At 71.8% G+C, this 17572-nt stretch overlaps 1 protein-coding gene across 1 annotated transcript; it reads left to right on the top strand.

Annotated features, from left to right (window-relative positions):
* Positions 1-2562: 2562 nt before the first annotated feature.
* LOC121082197 (helicase SRCAP-like) lies at positions 2563-17566 on the top strand (the record flags this gene model as incomplete). Its single annotated transcript, XM_040581547.1, is given in 22 exon segments — positions 2563-2799; positions 3589-3725; positions 3813-3888; positions 4806-4895; positions 5366-5461; positions 5600-5934; positions 6035-6212; positions 7713-7849; positions 7924-8093; positions 9355-9547; positions 12473-12609; positions 12700-12886; positions 13335-13504; positions 14188-14352; positions 14809-15008; positions 15126-15305; positions 15769-15936; positions 16153-16383; positions 16496-16560; positions 17052-17248; positions 17250-17306; positions 17392-17566. Coding segments are annotated over 21 exon segments (3336 nt in total), but the record flags the coding sequence as incomplete, so codon positions are not given.
* Between the last annotated feature and the right edge of the window lie 6 nt (positions 17567-17572).

The following is a 17572-nucleotide window of genomic DNA, read 5'->3' as shown; positions in this document are numbered from 1 at the left end:
CCCCTCCCCCACCCCTGGGCTCCCCCCACCCACCCCTGGGCGCCCCTCCCCCACCCCTGGGCGCCCCCTACCCCACCCCTGGGTGCCCACTCCCCCCACGCACCCCCTGGGCACCCCTCCCACTGACCTCTGGGCTCCCCCCCCCACCCCCACCCCTGGGCTCCCCCCACACACCCCTGGGCGCCCCCTCCCCCCCCACCCCTGGGCTCCCCTCCCCCCACCCCTGGGCTCCCCCCACGCACCTCTGGGCTCCCCCACCGACCCCTGGCCCCCCCCCACCGACCCCTGGGCGCCCCCCACCCCGCGAGCGGCCGCGGGGCCGCCAGGTGATTTCCGGGGGGGGCCCCCACAGCCGTGGGCACCCAAGGGCTCACCCGTGGGCGGTGGGTGGGCTTCCAAGTCTGTGGGGGCGGCCACTGCTCCGCGGGCTGCCCCGGGGGGACCTTCAGCGCCGCTTCTGGCTACCGGCACCGGCACCGGGCTACCAGATCGGTTCGGGCGGCCACCAGCTTTTCTGGGGGACCGACGGGCGCGGAACGCCGCGGGCCACCAAACCCCCTTACGCGGCCACCACCCGAGGGTGCCTGGCGCGGCTCGTGGCTTTTCGCCTTCGGGCTAGCAAAAAAAACCCCCGGGTGGCCGCCGCCCGCTGGGTGTTGTCACAGCCTGTCCCTGCTAGTCCCGGTCGGTCGTGGTGACCCTTCGGTGGCCACCGGTCACCCGCGGCGGTCGGTTGTCGGGTGGTGGCCACCGGTTGCCGTTGGGTGGCTTTTGGTCGCCCGTGTTGGCTGTGGGTCACCGGTGGCGGTCGCGGGGTGGCTGTTGGCTAGTGGCGGTCACCTGTGGTGGCCGCCGGTTGTTCACGTTGGCCGATGGTACGTTGCTTATGGCGGCTGTTGGTGGCCACCGGGTCGCGTTGGGTGGCACACGGCCCCCACGGTTTGGTAGCCCGCGGTTGACTGTAGAGGCTGTGGGGTGGCTGTTGGTTGCCGGCGGTGGTTGGTGGCCCGTGGTGGCTGTTGGTGGCCCATGGTACCCGTCCAGTGGTACTGCGTCGCTTTTGGTGGCCATGGGATGGCTTTTGGTTGCCTACAGTGGGCGTTGATGGCCTGTGTTGGGTGGCCACTGGGTGCCCGTGGTGGCCACTGGGTGCTCATGGTGGCCACTGGGTGCTCATGGTGGCCACTGGGTGGCCACTGGGTGCTCATGGTGGCCACTGGGTGCTCATGGTGGCCACTGGGTGGCCGTTGGGTGCCCGTGGTGGCCACTGGGTGGCTGTTGGTGACCTGCAGTGGCCGTTGGGTGCCCGTGGTGGTCACTGGGTGGCTGTTGGGTGCTCATGGTGGTAACTCGGTGCCCGTGGTGACCCCTGGGTGCCCATTGGTGACCTGCAGTGGCTCTTGGGTGGCCGTTGGGTGCCCGTGGTGGCCACTGGGTGGCCGTTGGGTGCCCGTGGTGGCCACTGGGTGCCCGTTGGTGACCCGCAGTGGCTGTTGGGTGGCCGTTGGGTGCCCATAGTGGCCACTGGGTGCTGGTGGTGTCCCCTGGGTGCCTGTTGGTGACCTGCAGCGGCTTGTTGGGTGTCCCCTGGGTGCCCGTGGTGGCCATTGGGTGCCCGTGGTGGCCATTGGGTGCCCGTTGGTGACCTGTAGCGGCTGTTGGGTGGCCGTTGGGTGCCCGTGGTGTCCCCTGGGTGCCAGTGGTGGCCATTGGGTGCGCGTTGGTGACCTGCAGCGGCTGTTGGGTGACCCCCGGTGCCGGTGGTGTCCCCTGGGTGCCCGTGGTGGCCATTGGGTGCCCGTTGGTGACCCGCAGCGGCTGTTGGGTGTCCCCTGGGTGCCCGTGGTGGCCATTGGGTGCCTGTTGGTGACCTGCAGCGGCTGTTGGGTGGCCGTTGGGTGCCTGTGGTGTCCCCTGGGTGCCCGTGGTGGCCATTGGGTGCCCGTTGGTGACCCGCAGCGGCTGTTGGGTGTCCCCTGGGTGCCGGTGGTGTCCCCTGGGTGCCGGTGGTGTCCCCTGGGTGCCCGTGGTGTCCCCTGGGTGCCCGTGGTGGCCATTGGGTGCGCGTTGGTGACCTGCAGCGGCTGTTGGGTGTCCCCTGGGTGCCCGTGGTGGCCATTGGGTGCCCGTTGGTGACCCGCAGCGGCTGTTGGGTGTCCCCTGGGTGCCGGTGGTGTCCCCTGGGTGCCCGTGGTGTCCCCTGGGTGCCCGTTGGTGACCTGTAGCGGCTGTTGGGTGGCTGTTGGGTGCCGGCGGTGTCCCCTGGGTGCCGGCGGTGTCCCCTGGGTGCCGGTGGTGTCCCCTGGGTGCCCGTGGTGTCCCCTGGGTGCCGGTGGTGTCCCCTGGGTGCCCGTGGTGGCCATTGGGTGCCCGTTGGTGACCTGCAGCGGCTGTTGGGTGGCCGTTGGGTGCCGGTGGTGTCCCCTGGGTGCCCGTGGTGTCCCCTGGGTGCCCGTTGGTGACCTGCAGCGGCTGTTGGGTGTCCCCTGGGTGCCGGTGGTGTCCCCTGGGTGCCCGTGGTGGCCATTGGGTGCCCGTTGGTGACCCGCAGCGGCTGTTGGGTGGCCGTTGGGTGCCGGCGGTGACCCCTGGCGCTGGCGGCGCAGGTGGTGCAGTTCAAGCAGCAGTCGCGGCTGGAGGAGAAGCGGAAGAAGGCGCTGGACCTGCAGCTGGACTTCATCGTGGGGCAGACGGAGAAGTACTCCGACCTGCTGAGCCGCAGCCTCAACGCCCCCCGCGCCCCGCCGGGCGCGTCCCGCCGGGGACCCCCCGCCCCCCACGCCCACCTCGCCCACCAAGGTGGGTGCCAGCGCCGGGGGGGCACCCAGGGGGCACCCAGGGGTGCTGGGGACGCAGGAGGGGGGACGGTGGCGCCCACAGGGCAGCGGGGGCCTGCAGGGCCACCCATGGGTGCTGCAGCCGGGTGACCAGCCCCCCCCCCCAAGGATGGGGATGGGGGAGGGGGGTGTGTGGTCCAGGGGGGGTGTTTGGGTGCCACCCGTGGGTGCTGCAGCCGGGTGACCAGCCCCCCCCCCCCAAGGATGGGGATGGGGGAGGGGGTGTGTGGTCCAGGGGGGGTGTTTGGGTGCCACCCGTGGGTGCTGCAGCCGGGTGACCAGCCCCCCCCCAAGGATGGGGATGGGGGAGGGGTGTGTGGTCCAGGGGGGGTGTTTGGGTGCCACCCATGGGTGCTGCAGCTGGGTGACCAGCCCCGCCCCCCCAAGGATGGGGGTGGGGGAGGGGGGGGGTGTGGTCCAGGGGGGGTGTTTGGGTGCCACCCGTGGGTGCTGCAGCCGGTTGACCAGCCCCCCCCCCAAGGATGGGGATGGGGGAGGGGGGTTGGGTGGTCCAGGGGGGGTGTTTGGGTGCCACCCGTGGGTGCTGCAGCCGGGTGACCAGCCCCCCCCCAAGGATGGGGATGGGGGAGGGGGTGTGTGGTCCAGGGGGGGTGTTTGGGTGCCACCCATGGGTGCTGCAGCCGGGTGACCAGCCCCCCCCCCCAAGGATGGGGAGGGGGGAGGGGGGGTTGGGTGGTCCAGGGGGGGTGTTTGGGTGCCACCCGTGGGTGCTGACCCCCCCCCCCCCCAGATGGGGACATGGAGCCGTCGGATGAGGACGTCACCGAGGGGCCCGTCCCCCCCGAGGCCCGGCGCCGCGAGCTGGAGCTGCTCAAGCGTGAGGGGGAGCTGCCCCTGGAGGAACTGCTGGGCTCCCTGCCCCCCCAGGTACCCCCCCCCCCACCCCCGCCCCCCCCACCCTGGAGACCCCCTGGGACCCCCCCTCACCCCGTGCCCCTCCCCCCTCCCCCCCAGGCGCTGCTGCGGAGGAACAAGCGGCCCTGGGAGCCCCGTGAGGAGGACGAGGAGTTCGCGGCTGAGGAGGAGGAGGGTGAGGACGGGGCAGGGGGTGGCACCCGTCTGCGCTGCGTACCCCGGGGGCTGTCACCCCCGCGAGGGGCGTCGCCCGTCCCCAGTGGGCTGTCGTCCCTGCCTGGGCTTTGTCACCCATCCCCGGGGTCTGTCACCCATCCCCAGGGCTCTTGTCACCCATCTCTGGGGTCTGTCACCCGTTTCTGGGGTCTGTCATCCATCTCTGGGGTCTGTCACCCATCCCCGGGGCCCTTGTCACCCATCCCTGGGGTCTGTCACCCATCCCCGGGGCCCTTGTCACCCATCTCTGGGGTGTGTCACCCATCCCCGGGGCCCTTGTCACCCATCTCTGGGGTGTGTCACCCATCCCCGGGGCCCTTGTCACCCATCTCTGGGGTCTGTGACCCGTTTCTGGGGCCCTTGTCACCCATCCCCGGGGTCTGTCACCCATCCCCAGGGCTCTTGTCACCCATCTCTGGGGTCTGTCACCCGTTTCTGGGGCCCTTGTCACCCATCTCTGGGGTCTGTCACCCGTTTCTGGGGCCCTTGTCACCCATCCCCGGGGTCTGTCACCCATCCCCAGGGCTCTTGTCACCCATCTCTGGGGTCTGTCACCCGTTTCTGGGGCCCTTGTCACCCATCCCCGGGGTCTGTCACCCATCCCCAGGGCTCTTGTCACCCATCTCTGGGGTCTGTCACCCGTTTCTGGGGCCCTTGTCACCCATCTCTGGGGTCTGTCACCCATCCCCGGGGCCCTTGTCACCCATCTCTGGGGTCTGTCACCCATCCCCGGGGCCCTTGTCACCCATCTCTGGGGTGTGTCACCCATCCCCGGGGCCCTTGTCACCCATCTCTGGGGTGTGTCACCCCTCCCCGGGGCCCTTGTCACCCCCCGGGCTGGGTGCCTGGGGCCGGTGTCACCCGCGGTGCCCGCAGGCGAGGACGAGGAGGACACGATCGAGGCGCAGGAGCGGCTGGAGGGCGACGTCGACCACAAGCAGGAGCTGGACGACCTGGCCCGCGAGGGTAGGCACAGCACCCATGGGTGCCCCCGGCGCGTGCGGCCACACGCGTGTGCGGCGACACGGGGCAGGGGAGGCCGCGGCGTGTTGGGGGTGGGCACGGTCACGTATGGACAGGCACACGCGTGGGGATGCGCGGGCACGTCTGTGCAGGGACACGTGGCTGTGGAAACACGCGCGCGCGGGGATGTTGGCGGGTGGGTGTGGCCAGGGACACGCGTGCGAAGGCGTGGGGACGCGGGGGGACACGTGTGCTCTGGGACACGTGTTTGCGGGGACACGCGTGCGGAGGCGTGTGCCCGGGGACGCGAGACGCACGTGTGCGGCGGAGACACGAGAACACAACGCGTGCAGGGAGGCGTGGGGACGTGGGGAGGGGGAGATGGGACACCCCCGCCCCGCGTGTGCCAGGCGTGTGCCAGGCGTGTGCCAGGCGTGTGCCAGGCGTGTGCCAGGCGTGTGCCCGCTCCGCAGGGGCGCTGCCGATGGAGGAGCTGCTGCAGCAGTACGCTGGCGCCTTCGCCGACTCGGACTGCGACTCCCCGCCCGGCGCCAGCAGCACCCGCTCGGGTAGGGGCACCCATGGGTGCCGGCGCGCGGGGATGCACCGTCCCGGGGCTGGGGGGGGGGGGGTGGGGGCACCCCCGGGTGCTGGGGACCACCCCCCAGCTACCGTAGGGCCCATACGTGTTCCCCGCTGCGCCCCAGACTCGCCGGCGGGTGAGAGCGAGGAGGAGGAGGAGGAGGAAGAGGAGGAGGAGGAGGAAGAGGAAGAGGAAGAGGAGGAGGAAGACGAAGAGGAGGAGGAGGAGGAGGAAGAAGAGGAGGAGGAAGAGGAAGAGGAGCAAGAGGAGACCGAGGCGGGTGCCCCTGCCCCTGAGGACCCCTCCCCACCGCCGGGCACCCAAGAGCACCCAGGGGGACCCCCGCTGGCTGCCGCCCCGCCCCCCCCCGCCGCCCCCACCCCCAAGAAGGAAATCACCGACATCGCCGCCGCCGCCGAGAGCCTCCAGCCCAAGGGCTACACCTTGGCCACCACCCAGGTAACCCCCCCCCCCACCGCACCGCCGCCCCCCCCGGCGCCCAGGGCCGCTACGGGGAGGGGGTCGCCCACCTCCTGTACCCCTCCCCCCCCTCGCTCAGGTGAAGACGCCCATCCCCCACCTGCTGCGGGGCACGCTGCGGGAGTACCAGCACATCGGGCTGGACTGGCTGGTCACCATGTACGAGAAGAAGCTCAACGGGATCCTGGCCGACGAGATGGGGCTGGGCAAGACCATCCAGACCATCTCCCTGCTGGCCCACCTCGCCTGCGAGAAGGGTGAGGCTCCCCCCCACCCATCCCTGGGGGGGGTCCCAGGCTCCGCCACGGGGTCTTCGGGGGGTGCCGGGTGTCACGGGCACCCCTGGGGGCCGAGGGGTCTCTTTGTAGGGTCTCCGAGGCCCGTCAGAGCACCCGTGGGTGGTAGGGCTCATCCAGCTGCTCTCTAAGAACTGGGGGGTGGGGGGGAGTCTTTGAGTGGGCGGTAGAGCCCGGCAGGCTCCTCGGGCACCCACGGGTGCTGAGGGCTCCTCGTAGGATGCGTAGGGCTCCGTGGGCTCCCCAAGCACCCATGGGTGCTGTAGGCTCCCTACAGGACTTGTAGGGCTCCGTGGGCTCCCCAAGCACCCATGGGTGCTGTAGGCTCCTACAGGACTTGTAGGGCTCCGTGGGCTCCCCAAGCACCCATGGGTGCTGTAGGCTCCCTACAGGACTTGTAGGGCTCCGTGGGCTCCCCAAGCACCCGTGGGTGCTGTAGGCTCCCTACAGGACTTGTAGGGCTCCGTGGGCTCCCCAAGCACCCGTGGGTGCTGTAGGCTCCCTACAGGACTTGTAGGGCTCCGTGGGCTCCCCAAGCACCCATGGGTGCTGTAGGCTCCCCGTACAGGATTTGTAGGTTTCCGTGGACACCCCAAGCACCCATGGGTGCTGTAGGCTCCCTACAGGACTTGTAGGGCTCCGTGGGCTCCCCAAGCACCCATGGGTGCTGTAGGCTCCATACAGGACTTGTAGGGCTCCGTGGGCTCCCCAAGCACCCATGGGTGCTGTAGGCTCCCTACAGGACTTGTAGGGCTCCGTGGGCTCCCCAAGCACCCATGGGTGCTGTAGGCTCCCTACAGGACTTGTAGGTCACCGTGGGCTGCCCAAGCACCCATGGGTGCTGTAGGCTCCCTACAGGACTTGTAGGGCTCCGTGGGCTCCCCAAGCACCCATGGGTGCTGTAGGCTCCCTACAGGACTTGTAGGGCTCCGTGGGCTCCCCGAGCACCCATGGGTGCTGTAGGCTCCCTACAGGACTTGTAGGTCACCGTGGGCTCCCCAAGCACCCATGGGTGCTGTAGGCTCCCTACAGGACTTGTAGGGCTCCGTGGGCTCCCCAAGCACCCATGGGTGCTGTAGGCTCCCTACAGGACTTGTAGGTCACCGTGGACGCCCCAAGCACCCATGGGTGCTGTAGGCTCCCTACAGGACTTGTAGGGCTCCGTGGGCTCCCCAAGCACCCGTGGGTGCTGTAGGCTCCCTACAGGACTTGTAGGGCTCCGTGGGCTCCCCAAGCACCCATGGGTGCTGTAGGCTCCCTACAGGACTTGTAGGGCTCCGTGGGCTCCCCAAGCACCCATGGGTGCTGTAGGCTCCATACAGGACTTGTAGGGCTCCGTGGGCTCCCCAAGCACCCATGGGTGCTGTAGCCTCCCCCTACAGGATTTGTAGGTTTCCGTGGACACCCCAAGCACCCATGGGTGCCACCCCTTCCTCCTGATGCCGCCCCCCCTCCCCGCAGGCAGCTGGGGCCCCCACCTCATCATCGTGCCCACCAGCGTGATGCTCAACTGGGAGATGGAGCTGAAGCGCTGGTGCCCCAGCTTCAAGATCCTCACCTACTACGGGGCGCAGAAGGAGCGCAGGCTCAAGCGGCAGGTGAACCCCAACCCCGCGGGGGGAGGGGGGGGGGGGGGGTCCCCAACACCCCCCTGACCCCCCCCTCCCCCCAGGGCTGGACCAAACCCAACGCCTTCCACGTCTGCATCACGTCCTACAAGCTGGTGCTGCAGGACCACCAGGCGTTCCGGCGGAAGAACTGGAAGTACCTGATCCTGGACGAGGCGCAGAACATCAAGAACTTCAAGTCCCAACGTTGGCAGTCGCTGCTCAACTTCAACAGGTCCTGGGGGTGGGGGGGCACCCATGGGTGCTGGGGGGGGGCAACACCTTGGGGTGCTCGCTGGCAAACAGCCTGGAGCAGTAGGGGGGGGGTGGAGGGCACCCATGGGTGCTGGGGGGGGGCAACACCTTGGGGTGCTCGCTGGCAAACAGCCTGGAGCAGTAGGGGGGGGGGTGGGGGGCACCCATGGGTGCTGGGGGGGCTGACACCTTGGGGTGCTCGCTGGCAAACAGCCTGGAGCAGTAGGGGGGGGGTGGGGGGCACCCATGGGTGCTGGGGGGGCTGACACCTTGGGGTGCTCGCTGGCAAACAGCCTGGAGCAGTAGGGGGGGGGGGTGGGGGGGCACCCATGGGTGCTGGGGGGGCAACACCTTGGGGTGCTCGCTGGCAAACAGCCTGGAGCAGTAGGGGGGGGTGGGGGGCACCCATGGGTGCTGGGGGGGCTGACACCTCGGGGTGCTCGCTGGCAAACAGCCTGGAGCAGTAGGGGGGGGGTGGGGGGGCACCCATGGGTGCTGGGGGGGCTGACACCTTGGGGTGCTCGCTGGCAAACAGCCTGGAGCAGTAGGGGGGGGGGTGGGGGGGCACCCATGGGTGCTGGGGGGGCTGACACCTTGGGGTGCTCGCTGGCAAACAGCCTGGAGCAGTAGGGGGGGGGGTGGGGGGGGCACCCATGGGTGCTGGGGGGGCAACACCTTGGGGTGCTCGCTGGCAAACAGCCTGGAGCAGTAGGGGGGGGATGGGGGGCACCCATGGGTGCTGGGGGGGGTGGGGGGCACCCATGGGTGCTGGGGGGGGCTGACACCTTGGGGTGCTCGCTGGCAAACAGCCTGGAGCAGTAGGGGGGGGGGTGGGGGGCACCCATGGGTGCTGGGGGGGGGCAACACCTTGGGGTGCTCGCTGGCAAACAGCCTGGAGCAGTAGGGGGGGGGGGTGGGGGGCACCCATGGGTGCTTGGGGGGGCTGACACCTCGGGGTGCTCGCTGGCAAACAGCCTGGAGCAGTAGGGGGGGGGGTGGGGGGCCTGGAGCGCTGGGGGGGGTGGGGGGCACCCGTGGGTGCTCCCCCTGGGAGGAGGGGTCCGTGGGCCCTGCCCCGTGGGGCGGCCCCTGTTTTGTTGTGGCGCTGCCGCCCCGACCGCCACGGGAGCGCGTGCGGCATCCCCGGGGCGGGGGGGCAGCCGTGGGTGCCGGGGGGCAGCCGTGGGTGCCGGGGAGCACCCGTGGGTGCCGGGGGGCTGACCGGGCGTTCCCTCCCCCAGCCAGCGGCGGCTGCTGCTGACGGGGACGCCGCTGCAGAACAGCCTGATGGAGCTGTGGTCGCTGATGCACTTCCTGATGCCGCGCGTCTTCCAGTCGCACCGCGAGTTCAAGGAGTGGTTCTCCAACCCGCTGACCGGCATGATCGAGGGCAGCCAGGAGTACAACGAGAGCCTGGTCAAGCGCCTGCACAAGGTGGGGGGGGGGCGCCCCCGTTTCGGGGTGCGGCTGGGGGGGGGCGCCCCCGTTTTGGGGTGCGGCTGGGGGGGCGCCCCCGTTTTGGGGTGTAACTGGGTGGGGGCATCCCTATTTCAGAGTGTAACTGGGGGGGGGGGCGCCCCCGTTTCGGGGTGCGGCTGGGGGGGGGGCGCCCCCGTTTCGGGGTGCGATTGGGTGGGGGCGTCCCCATTTCGAAGTGTAGTTGGGGAGGGGGTCCCCGTTTCGGGGTGTAGCTGGGAGGGGGGCGTCCCCGTTTCAAAGTGTAATTGGGGAGGGGGTCCCCGTTTCAGGGTGTAGCTGGGAGGGGGCGCCCCCGTTTCAAAGTGTAATTGGGGGGGGGGGTGTCCCTGTTTCGGGGTGCGACTGGGGGGGGGGTCCCCGTTTTGGGGTGTAACTGGGTGGGGGCATCCCTATTTCAGAGTGTAACTGGGGGGGGGGCGCCCCCGTTTCGAAGTGTAATTGGGGAGGGGGTCCCCGTTTCAGGGTGTAGCTGGGAGGGGGCGCCCCCGTTTCAAAGTGTAATTGGGGAGGGGGGTGTCCCTGTTTCGGGGTGCGACTGGGGGGGGATCCCCGTTTTGGGGTGTAGCTGGGAGGGGGCGTCCCCGTTTCAAAGTGTAACTGGGGGGGGGGCACCCCCGTTTTGGGGTGCGACTGGGGGGGGGCATCCCCGTTTTGGGGTGTAACTGGGGGGGGGCATCCCTATTTCAGAGTGTAACTGGGGGGGGGGCGCCCCCATTTCAAAGTGTAATTGGGGAGGGGGTCCCCGTTTCGGGGTGTAGCTGGGAGGGGGCGTCCCCGTTTCAAAGTGTAATTGGGGGGGGGGGGTCCCTGTTTCGGGGTGTAGCTGGGTGGGGGCATCCCTATTTTGGGGTGTAACTGGGGGGGGGGGCGCCCCCGTTTTGAAGTGTAATTGGGTGGGGGGATCCCTGTTTCGGGGTGTAGCTGGGAGGGGGTCCCCGTTTCGGGATGTAGCTGGGAGGGGGCGCCCCCGTTTCGAAGTGTAATTGGGGAGGGGCGTCCCCGTTTCAGGGTGTAACTGGGGGGGAGCACCCCCGTTTCGGGGTGCGATTGGGTGGGGGCATCCCCATTTCGAAGTGTAGTTGGGGAGGGGGTCCCCGTTTCAGGGTGTAACTGGGAGGGGGCGTCCCCGTTTCAAAGTGTAATTGGGGAGGGGCGTCCCCGTTTCAGGGTGTAACTGGGGGGGGGCGCCCCCGTTTCGGGGTGTGATTGGGTGGGGGCGTCCCCATTTCGAAGTGTAGTTGGGGAGGGGGTCCCCGTTTTGGGGTGTAGCTGGGAGGGGGCGTCCCCGTTTCAAAGTGTAACTGGGGGGGGGGGGCACCCCCGTTTTGGGGTGTAACTGGGTGGGGGCATCCCTATTTCAGAGTGTAACTGGGGGGGGGCGTCCCCGTTTCAAAGTGTAATTGGGGGGGGGTGTCCCTGTTTTGGGGTGCGGCTGGGGGGGGCCCGTTTTGGGGTGTAGCTGGGAGGGGGCACCCCCGTTTCGGGGTGTGATTGGGGAGGGGGTCCCCGTTTCGGGATGTAGCTGGGAGGGGGCACCCCCGTTTCAAAGTGTAATTGAGGGGGGGGGTCCCTGTTTCGGGGTGTAGCTGGGTGGGGGCATCCCTATTTTGGGGTGTAACTGGGGGGGGGGCGCCCCCGTTTCGAAGTGTAATTGGGGAGGGGGTCCCCGTTTCAGGGTGTAGCTGGGGGGGGGCGCCCCCGTTTCAAAGTGTAATTGGGGGGGGGGGTGTCCCTGTTTCGGGGTGTAGCTGGGTGGGGGCATCCCTATTTTGGGGTGTGACTGGGGGGGGGGCGCCCCCGTTTCGAAGTGTAATTGGGGAGGGGGTCCCCGTTTCGGGATGTAGCTGGGAGGGGGCGCCCCCGTTTCAAAGTGTAATTGGGGGGGGGGGTCCCTGTTTCGGGGTGTAGCTGGGTGGGGGCGTCCCTATTTTGGGGTGTGACTGGGGGGGGGCGCCCCCGTTTCGAAGTGTAATTGGGGAGGGGCGTCCCCATTTCAGGGTGTAACTGGGGGGGGGCACCCCCGTTTCGGGGTGTAGCTGGGGGGGGCACCCCTATTTTGGGGTGTGACTGGGGGGGGGTCCCCGTTTCGGGGTGTGATTGGGGGGGGTGCCCCCGTTTCGAAGCCTGACTGGGAGGGGGGGGGTCCCCCGTTTCGGGGTATAGCTGGGTGGGGGGGGGTCCCGTTTTGGGGTGTGATTGGGGGGAGGGGTCCCCGTTTCGGGGTATAGCTGGGTGGGGGGGGTCCCGTTTTGGGGTGTGATTGGGGGGAGGGGTCCCTGTTTCGGGGTGCAGCTGGGGGGGGGGGGGGGGCGATGCTCATTTTGGGGCGCAGCCAGCCAGGGGCCCCCAGACCCCCTGCAGCCCCCCAGCTCCCCCCCCAGCTCCCCCCCCAGCTCCCCCAGTCCCCTCGCAGCCCCCACTCCCCCCCAGCCCCCCCAGCCCCCCCACAGCCCCCCCACAGCCCCCTGCTCCCCCCCAGCCCCCCCGCAGCCCCCCAGCCCCCACCCCCCCTGCAGCCCCCGCTCCCCCCCCAGCCCCCCCCAGCCCCCTGCTCCCCCCCAGCCCCCCGCAGCCCCCCCACAGCCCCCCAGCCCCCCTCCCAGCCCCCCTCCCAGCCCCCCGCAGCCCCCGCTCCCCCCCAGCCCCCCGCCCCACGGCTCGCCCCCCCCGCAGTCCCCCAGCCCCCCCCCCACCCCCCCCTGCAGCCCCCGCTCCCCCTCAGCTCCCCCAGTCCCCTCGCAGCCCCTGCTCCCCCCCAGCCCCCCCCCCACCCCCCCTGCAGCCCCCCGCTCCCCCCCAGCCCCCCCCAGCCCCCTGCTCCCCCCCAGCCCCCCCCAGCCCCCCCCAGCCCCCCGCCCCACGGCCGCCCCCCCCCCCCAGGTGCTGCGCCCCTTCCTGCTGCGCCGCCTGAAGGTGGACGTGGAGAAGCAGATGCCCAAGAAGTACGAGCACGTCCTCAAGTGCCGCCTCTCCAAGCGCCAGCGCTACCTCTACGACGACTTCATGGGCCAGGCCAGGTGGGTGGCGCGTCCCCAGGCGTCCCCACGAGGTGCCCCCCCACCCCCCCCCCCCCACCCCTGACCCTCCACCCTGTCCACCTCCGGCAGCACCAAGGCCACCCTGGCCAGCGGACACTTCATGAGCGTCATCAACGTGCTGATGCAGCTCCGCAAGGTGTGCAACCACCCCGACCTCTTCGAGCCGCGGCCCGTCCACTCGCCCTTCGTCACCGAGGGCATCTGCTTCGTCACCGCCTCCCTGGTCCTCCGCGCCCTCGACCCCGACCCCTTCAAGGTGACACCACCGGCGGGGGAGGGGGGGCCGGGGGACGCGCCGGGAGGGTGGTTCGTGGCGACCTGGGGCAGCCCCGGGTGTTCCAGGCCACCCGCGGCGTCGGTGTCGCCGGGACTGTGGTGGCACCGCTGGGGACGTCGGGGACACCCCGGGGGGGTTCAACGTCTTCGGGGTTTTGGGGACGCAGAGGAGGCGGGGGGGTGGCCCGAGAGGTGACGCGGGGAGCCCCCGTCGTTGTCACGTGCACCGGGGGCCACCGGCGTGGCCAGAAGCGGTGGCACTCCTGAGGACACGGGGGACGCAGCAGCCACGTGGCTCCGGACCCCCGTGACCAGACTTAAGGGGACACGGAGGTGTCACAAGGCCACCCCGTCATTGTGGTGGCACCTGCTGGGCTTGCAGGGGACACAGGTGACGTCGCCACCGTGTCCCCCGTCCCCCCCCCCAGCACGTGGACATGGCGCTGTTTGATCTGGTGGCCCTGGAGGGCCGCGTGTCCCGCTACGCCGCGGACACCTTCCTGCCCCGCTGGCGGGTGACACGGCGCCTGGTCGAGGACGTCGCCGCTGCCCCCGACCCCCCGCCGCGCCCCAAGCCCGTCCGCATGAAAGTCAACCGGTGAGGGGGGGGGGGGACACGCCGGGGTGGCCTTGGGGACACGGGGGTGGGGGTGGAGCCCTTGGGGACGGCGAGGGACCCCTGGGGACGCTGAGGTGGTGGATGGAACTTGGGGGCACCGAGAAGGGCCCTTGGGGGGACACCTGGGGACACCGGGGAGGGCTGGGGGGGCACCATGGGGACACCGGGGGGGGGGGGGTCTGGGGACACCGGGGGCACCATGGGGACACTGGGGGGGGGGCTGGGGACACCGGGGAGGGCTGGGGGGCACCAAGGGGGACGCGGGGGGGGCTGGGGACACCGGGGGGGGGCTGGGGGGCACCAAGGGGGATGCGGGGGGGCTGGGGACACCGGGGAGGCTGGGGGGCACCAGGGGGACACTGGCGGTGGGGCTGGGGACACCGGGGGGGCTGGGGACACCAGCGGTGGGGCTGGGGGCACTGGGGGGGGGCTGGGGGACACCGTGGGGACACCCACAGTGTCCCCAGGGTGGTGGTGGTGGGGCCCTGGGGGACATTAGCTTGGGGTGTGGGGGTCTGGGTGCTCAGGGGGATCTTGGGGGTCCCTGGGGGGGGGTCCCTGGGGGGGGGGTCCCTGGGGGGGGGTCCCTGGGGGGGGGTCCCTGGGGGGGGTCCCTGGGGGGTTAGAATGACCCCGGTGCCCTCTGTCCCCCCGCCCCCCAGGATGCTGCAGCCGGTGCCCAAGGCGGAGAGCCGGGCTGTGCTGCTGCTCAACAGCCCCCGGCCCGGGGGGGGCCCCCCCCGCCCCCCTGGGGGTGCTGCCCCTTGGGCCCGCCCCCCCCGCCTGCCGGACACGCCCCCCCGCCTGCCGGACACGCCCCCTTGCTGGTGGCCCCTGCCCCCCCGGGGGTGACCCTGGCCCCCGCGCTGCTGGCCCCGGCCCCCGCTATCCCCGCCCCTACGGCCGTCGGCCCCGCCCCTGTGGGTGGAGCCCCGGCACCCGCCCCCGCCCCCTTGCTGCCCCCCGCGGGGGCGGGGCTGGGGCTGGGGCTCGGATTGGCCCTGGCGGCCCCTCCGCGGCCCGCCCCTACCCTGCTGCCCGCGCTGGCTCCGCCCCCCGCCGGCTCCGCCCACGGTGAGGAGGGCTCCGGGGTGGGGGGCGTGGTCTGGAGGGCGGGGTGGGCGGGCCTTTGCCGGGGCGGGCGGCGGGCATTGGTGGGCAGCGGGCAGGGGGCGTGGCTGGGGGTGGGTGGGTGGGGCTTACAGGGGGTGGGGCCGTGCTTGCCCCGGGCGCTGAACAAAGGGGGGGGGCGGGGCTGCGCGGTGCAGCCCCCCCCCCCCCAGGTTAACCCCTTGCCTCCCGCAGCCCTGCCACCCGCTCCCCTGGCCGCGCCCCCGGCGGCGGGGGCCCCCCGCTCCCCCCAGCCCCCCCCGGCCCCCACCCTGGGGGGCAAGGCGGCCCCCCCCCCTGGCTGCCTATGCCCTGCCCGGCCCCGGCCCGCAGCGCCTCCTGCTGGCCCCCGACATGCAGGCCCGCCTACCCTGTGAGTGCACCCCCTCCCCCGAACCCCCCCCCCCCCCCACCCCCCCCCCCTTAGTTGGGGGGACCCGCTTCTAACTGGACCGCGCGCACCCCAAAACGCGCCTTTCCGCCCCCGCAGCCGGCGAGGTGGTGAGCATCGGGCAGCTGGCGGCGCTGGCCCAGCGGCCAGGGGGGACCCCCGGGGGGGCGGCGCCGGGGGGGGCCAAGCCCCTCACCCTGCAGCTGCAGGGCAGCAAACTCACCCTGGCCGCCCCCCCCCTGCGGCACCTGGCCCTCACGCCCCCTCGCGGCCTCCCACGTAAGTCAGGGGTGCTGCCCACCCCCCCCACCCCCCAGTTCTGCAGGACTCGTTTTAGATCGCTGCCCTTAAAAAAGGGGGGGCGACCCCTTCGGTGGGGGGGAGGAGCTGGTGAAGCTGTACCCCAAAACAGCCCGGGTCGGGGGGGGGGACGGACCCCAGGAGTAGGTGGGACCCCCCTCCCCCAAAATGGGGGGGGGGGGGGGGAAACACCAGAAAGGGGGGGAGGAACCCCAAAAGGGGGGACCCCCTCCACGGTGGTGGGGGACTCTAGAGATGGATGGGGAGCCCTGAAAGTGGGGGGTGGGGGAGGGGGGACCCCCAAGGTGGGTGGGCATCCCTGTATGAATGGGTGGGGGCGTGAGGCAGCCCTGGCTAGGAGCCCCTCCCCCCAGCTCTGGTGGGCGAGGGGGCTTTGGGGTGCCCCCCTGACGCCCCGTTGTTTCTGCTCCTTCTTTCCCAGGGAACGTTGTGCACCTGGTAGCGGCTGGGGGGCAGCACCCGCTTCTGGGCCCCCCTGCCCAGGTCACCCTGCTGGCACCCGTCGCCCCCCCAGCCCCTGCGGGGGCTCCCCCAGCCGGGACCCCCCCTCAGCCCCCCACCATCGGCCTCCCCATCGCTGCTGCGCAAGGTAAGGGGGAGCGGGCGGCGGGGGGTGGCGGCTGAGCGTCCTTCCCAAAGCCTCGGGTCCCCTCTGGGTATCCCGGGATCCCCCCCAGACCCCTCTGAGTACCCCCCGCACACCCTTGGGACCCCCCTTGGTGTGCTGGGGGGGGGTTGGGGGGGGTGGCTGATGCGCCTGTCGTGTCCCCTCCCCCCCCCCTCCCCCCCCCCCCCACCGCCGCAGTCCCGACGCCGCTGGTGAACAGCGCAGGGGTGGTGAAGATCGTGGTGCGACAGGCACCCCGCGACGGGCTGGCGTCCCCTCCCATGCCCCCCCCAGCACCCCCACCCGCCCCCCGACCACCCCCGGCCCCGCCGGGGCGGCCCCTGCTGCGGGTGCTGCCTGCGACCCCCCACGCTGGTATCCCCGCCCCCACCGCCGCTGCCACGGCTGCCGCCGGACCTGAGCTGATGGGTGAGTGTCTGCCCACGGGTGCCCCCCCCCCTTCTGTGGGGGGGGGACGGGGACACCCCCCTCTCCCTGGGGCTTCCCCCCGACCCCCCTGCTCTTTGTCTTCTCCCCACAGCACCCACCATACCAGCAGCACCCACTGCCCCCCCCCGTCGCTGCCCCTCCAGGGGCCCCCTCGGTGCCCCCCGCCGCCACCGCTGCTCCCCCTCGAGAGGAGCCTGAGGGGCCGGGGGGGCCCAGCCCCAGCCCCCCCCCAGCACCCACCCCCCCCCGGCCACCCCTCCGCCGCCAGCCCCCACCCCCACCACGCTCCCCCTTCTACCTGGTGAGTGCCTCGGGGAAACGGGGGCACCCATGGGTGGGGGGGGGGGCACCCATGGGTGGGGGGGGGGGCACCTGGGGACGGGGAGTGCCCGTGGGGGTCTTGAAGGGGGCGGTTGTTGGGGGGGGAGGGGGAGGGGGGGCATTTAGGGGGGTGTAGGGTGTGACGTCAGATGGGAGGAGTCACCCATAGGGAGACGCTGGGGGGGGGGGGGGGCGGGGGATTCACCAGGCACCCTGAGGGTCCCCAGGGAGCAGGAGGGTTTGGGGTGCGGGGTGATGCTCGGGAGGGGGGGGGAGGGATGTCTGGCTGGGTCTGAGGGTGGGGGGGGGGGTGTCACCCCCCCGAGGTGACCCCACCCCCCAACCCCCCATCCCCCTTCCAGGAGTCCCTGGAGGCGAAGCGGGTGCGGGGCCGGGCAGAGCGGCTGGAGCGGCTGCTGCGGCTGAACGAGCTGCGCTGCGGGCTGGCCCCCGTCTACGGCAGCGAGGTGCTGGGGCTCTGCACCCTGCCCCCCCCCACGCCCCCCCCCGGGGGGGGCCCTGGCACGCGCCATCCTCTCCCCCCCCCAGCGCCTGCACCAGCTCCAGCCCCTCCTCGACAGGTACCGGGGGGTGTCGGGGGGCGGGGGGGGGTCCCGTGGGCTCTGGGTGTGATGTGTCCGTGTCCCCCCCCTCCCCCCCCCCCAGGTTCATCTTCGTGCTGCCGCCCGTGGAGGCGCGGGGGGTGGCCCTGCACAGCTGCCGCCCCCCGCCCTGGCGCCTGCGCCAACGGGCGCAGCTGGAGCAGCGGCTGCGGGAGGAGCTGGCGCCTCGCGGGCGAGCGCTGCACCGCGTCCTGCGCAGCATGCGCACGCACTTCCCCGACCTG

This window comes from Falco naumanni, unplaced genomic scaffold, assembly GCF_017639655.2.
Source record: "Falco naumanni isolate bFalNau1 unplaced genomic scaffold, bFalNau1.pat scaffold_428_arrow_pat_ctg1, whole genome shotgun sequence".
Classification (NCBI taxonomy): domain Eukaryota; kingdom Metazoa; phylum Chordata; class Aves; order Falconiformes; family Falconidae; genus Falco; species Falco naumanni.
The sequence above is the reverse complement of the archived record's forward strand: the minus strand, read 5'-3'. Positions and strand labels throughout refer to the sequence as shown.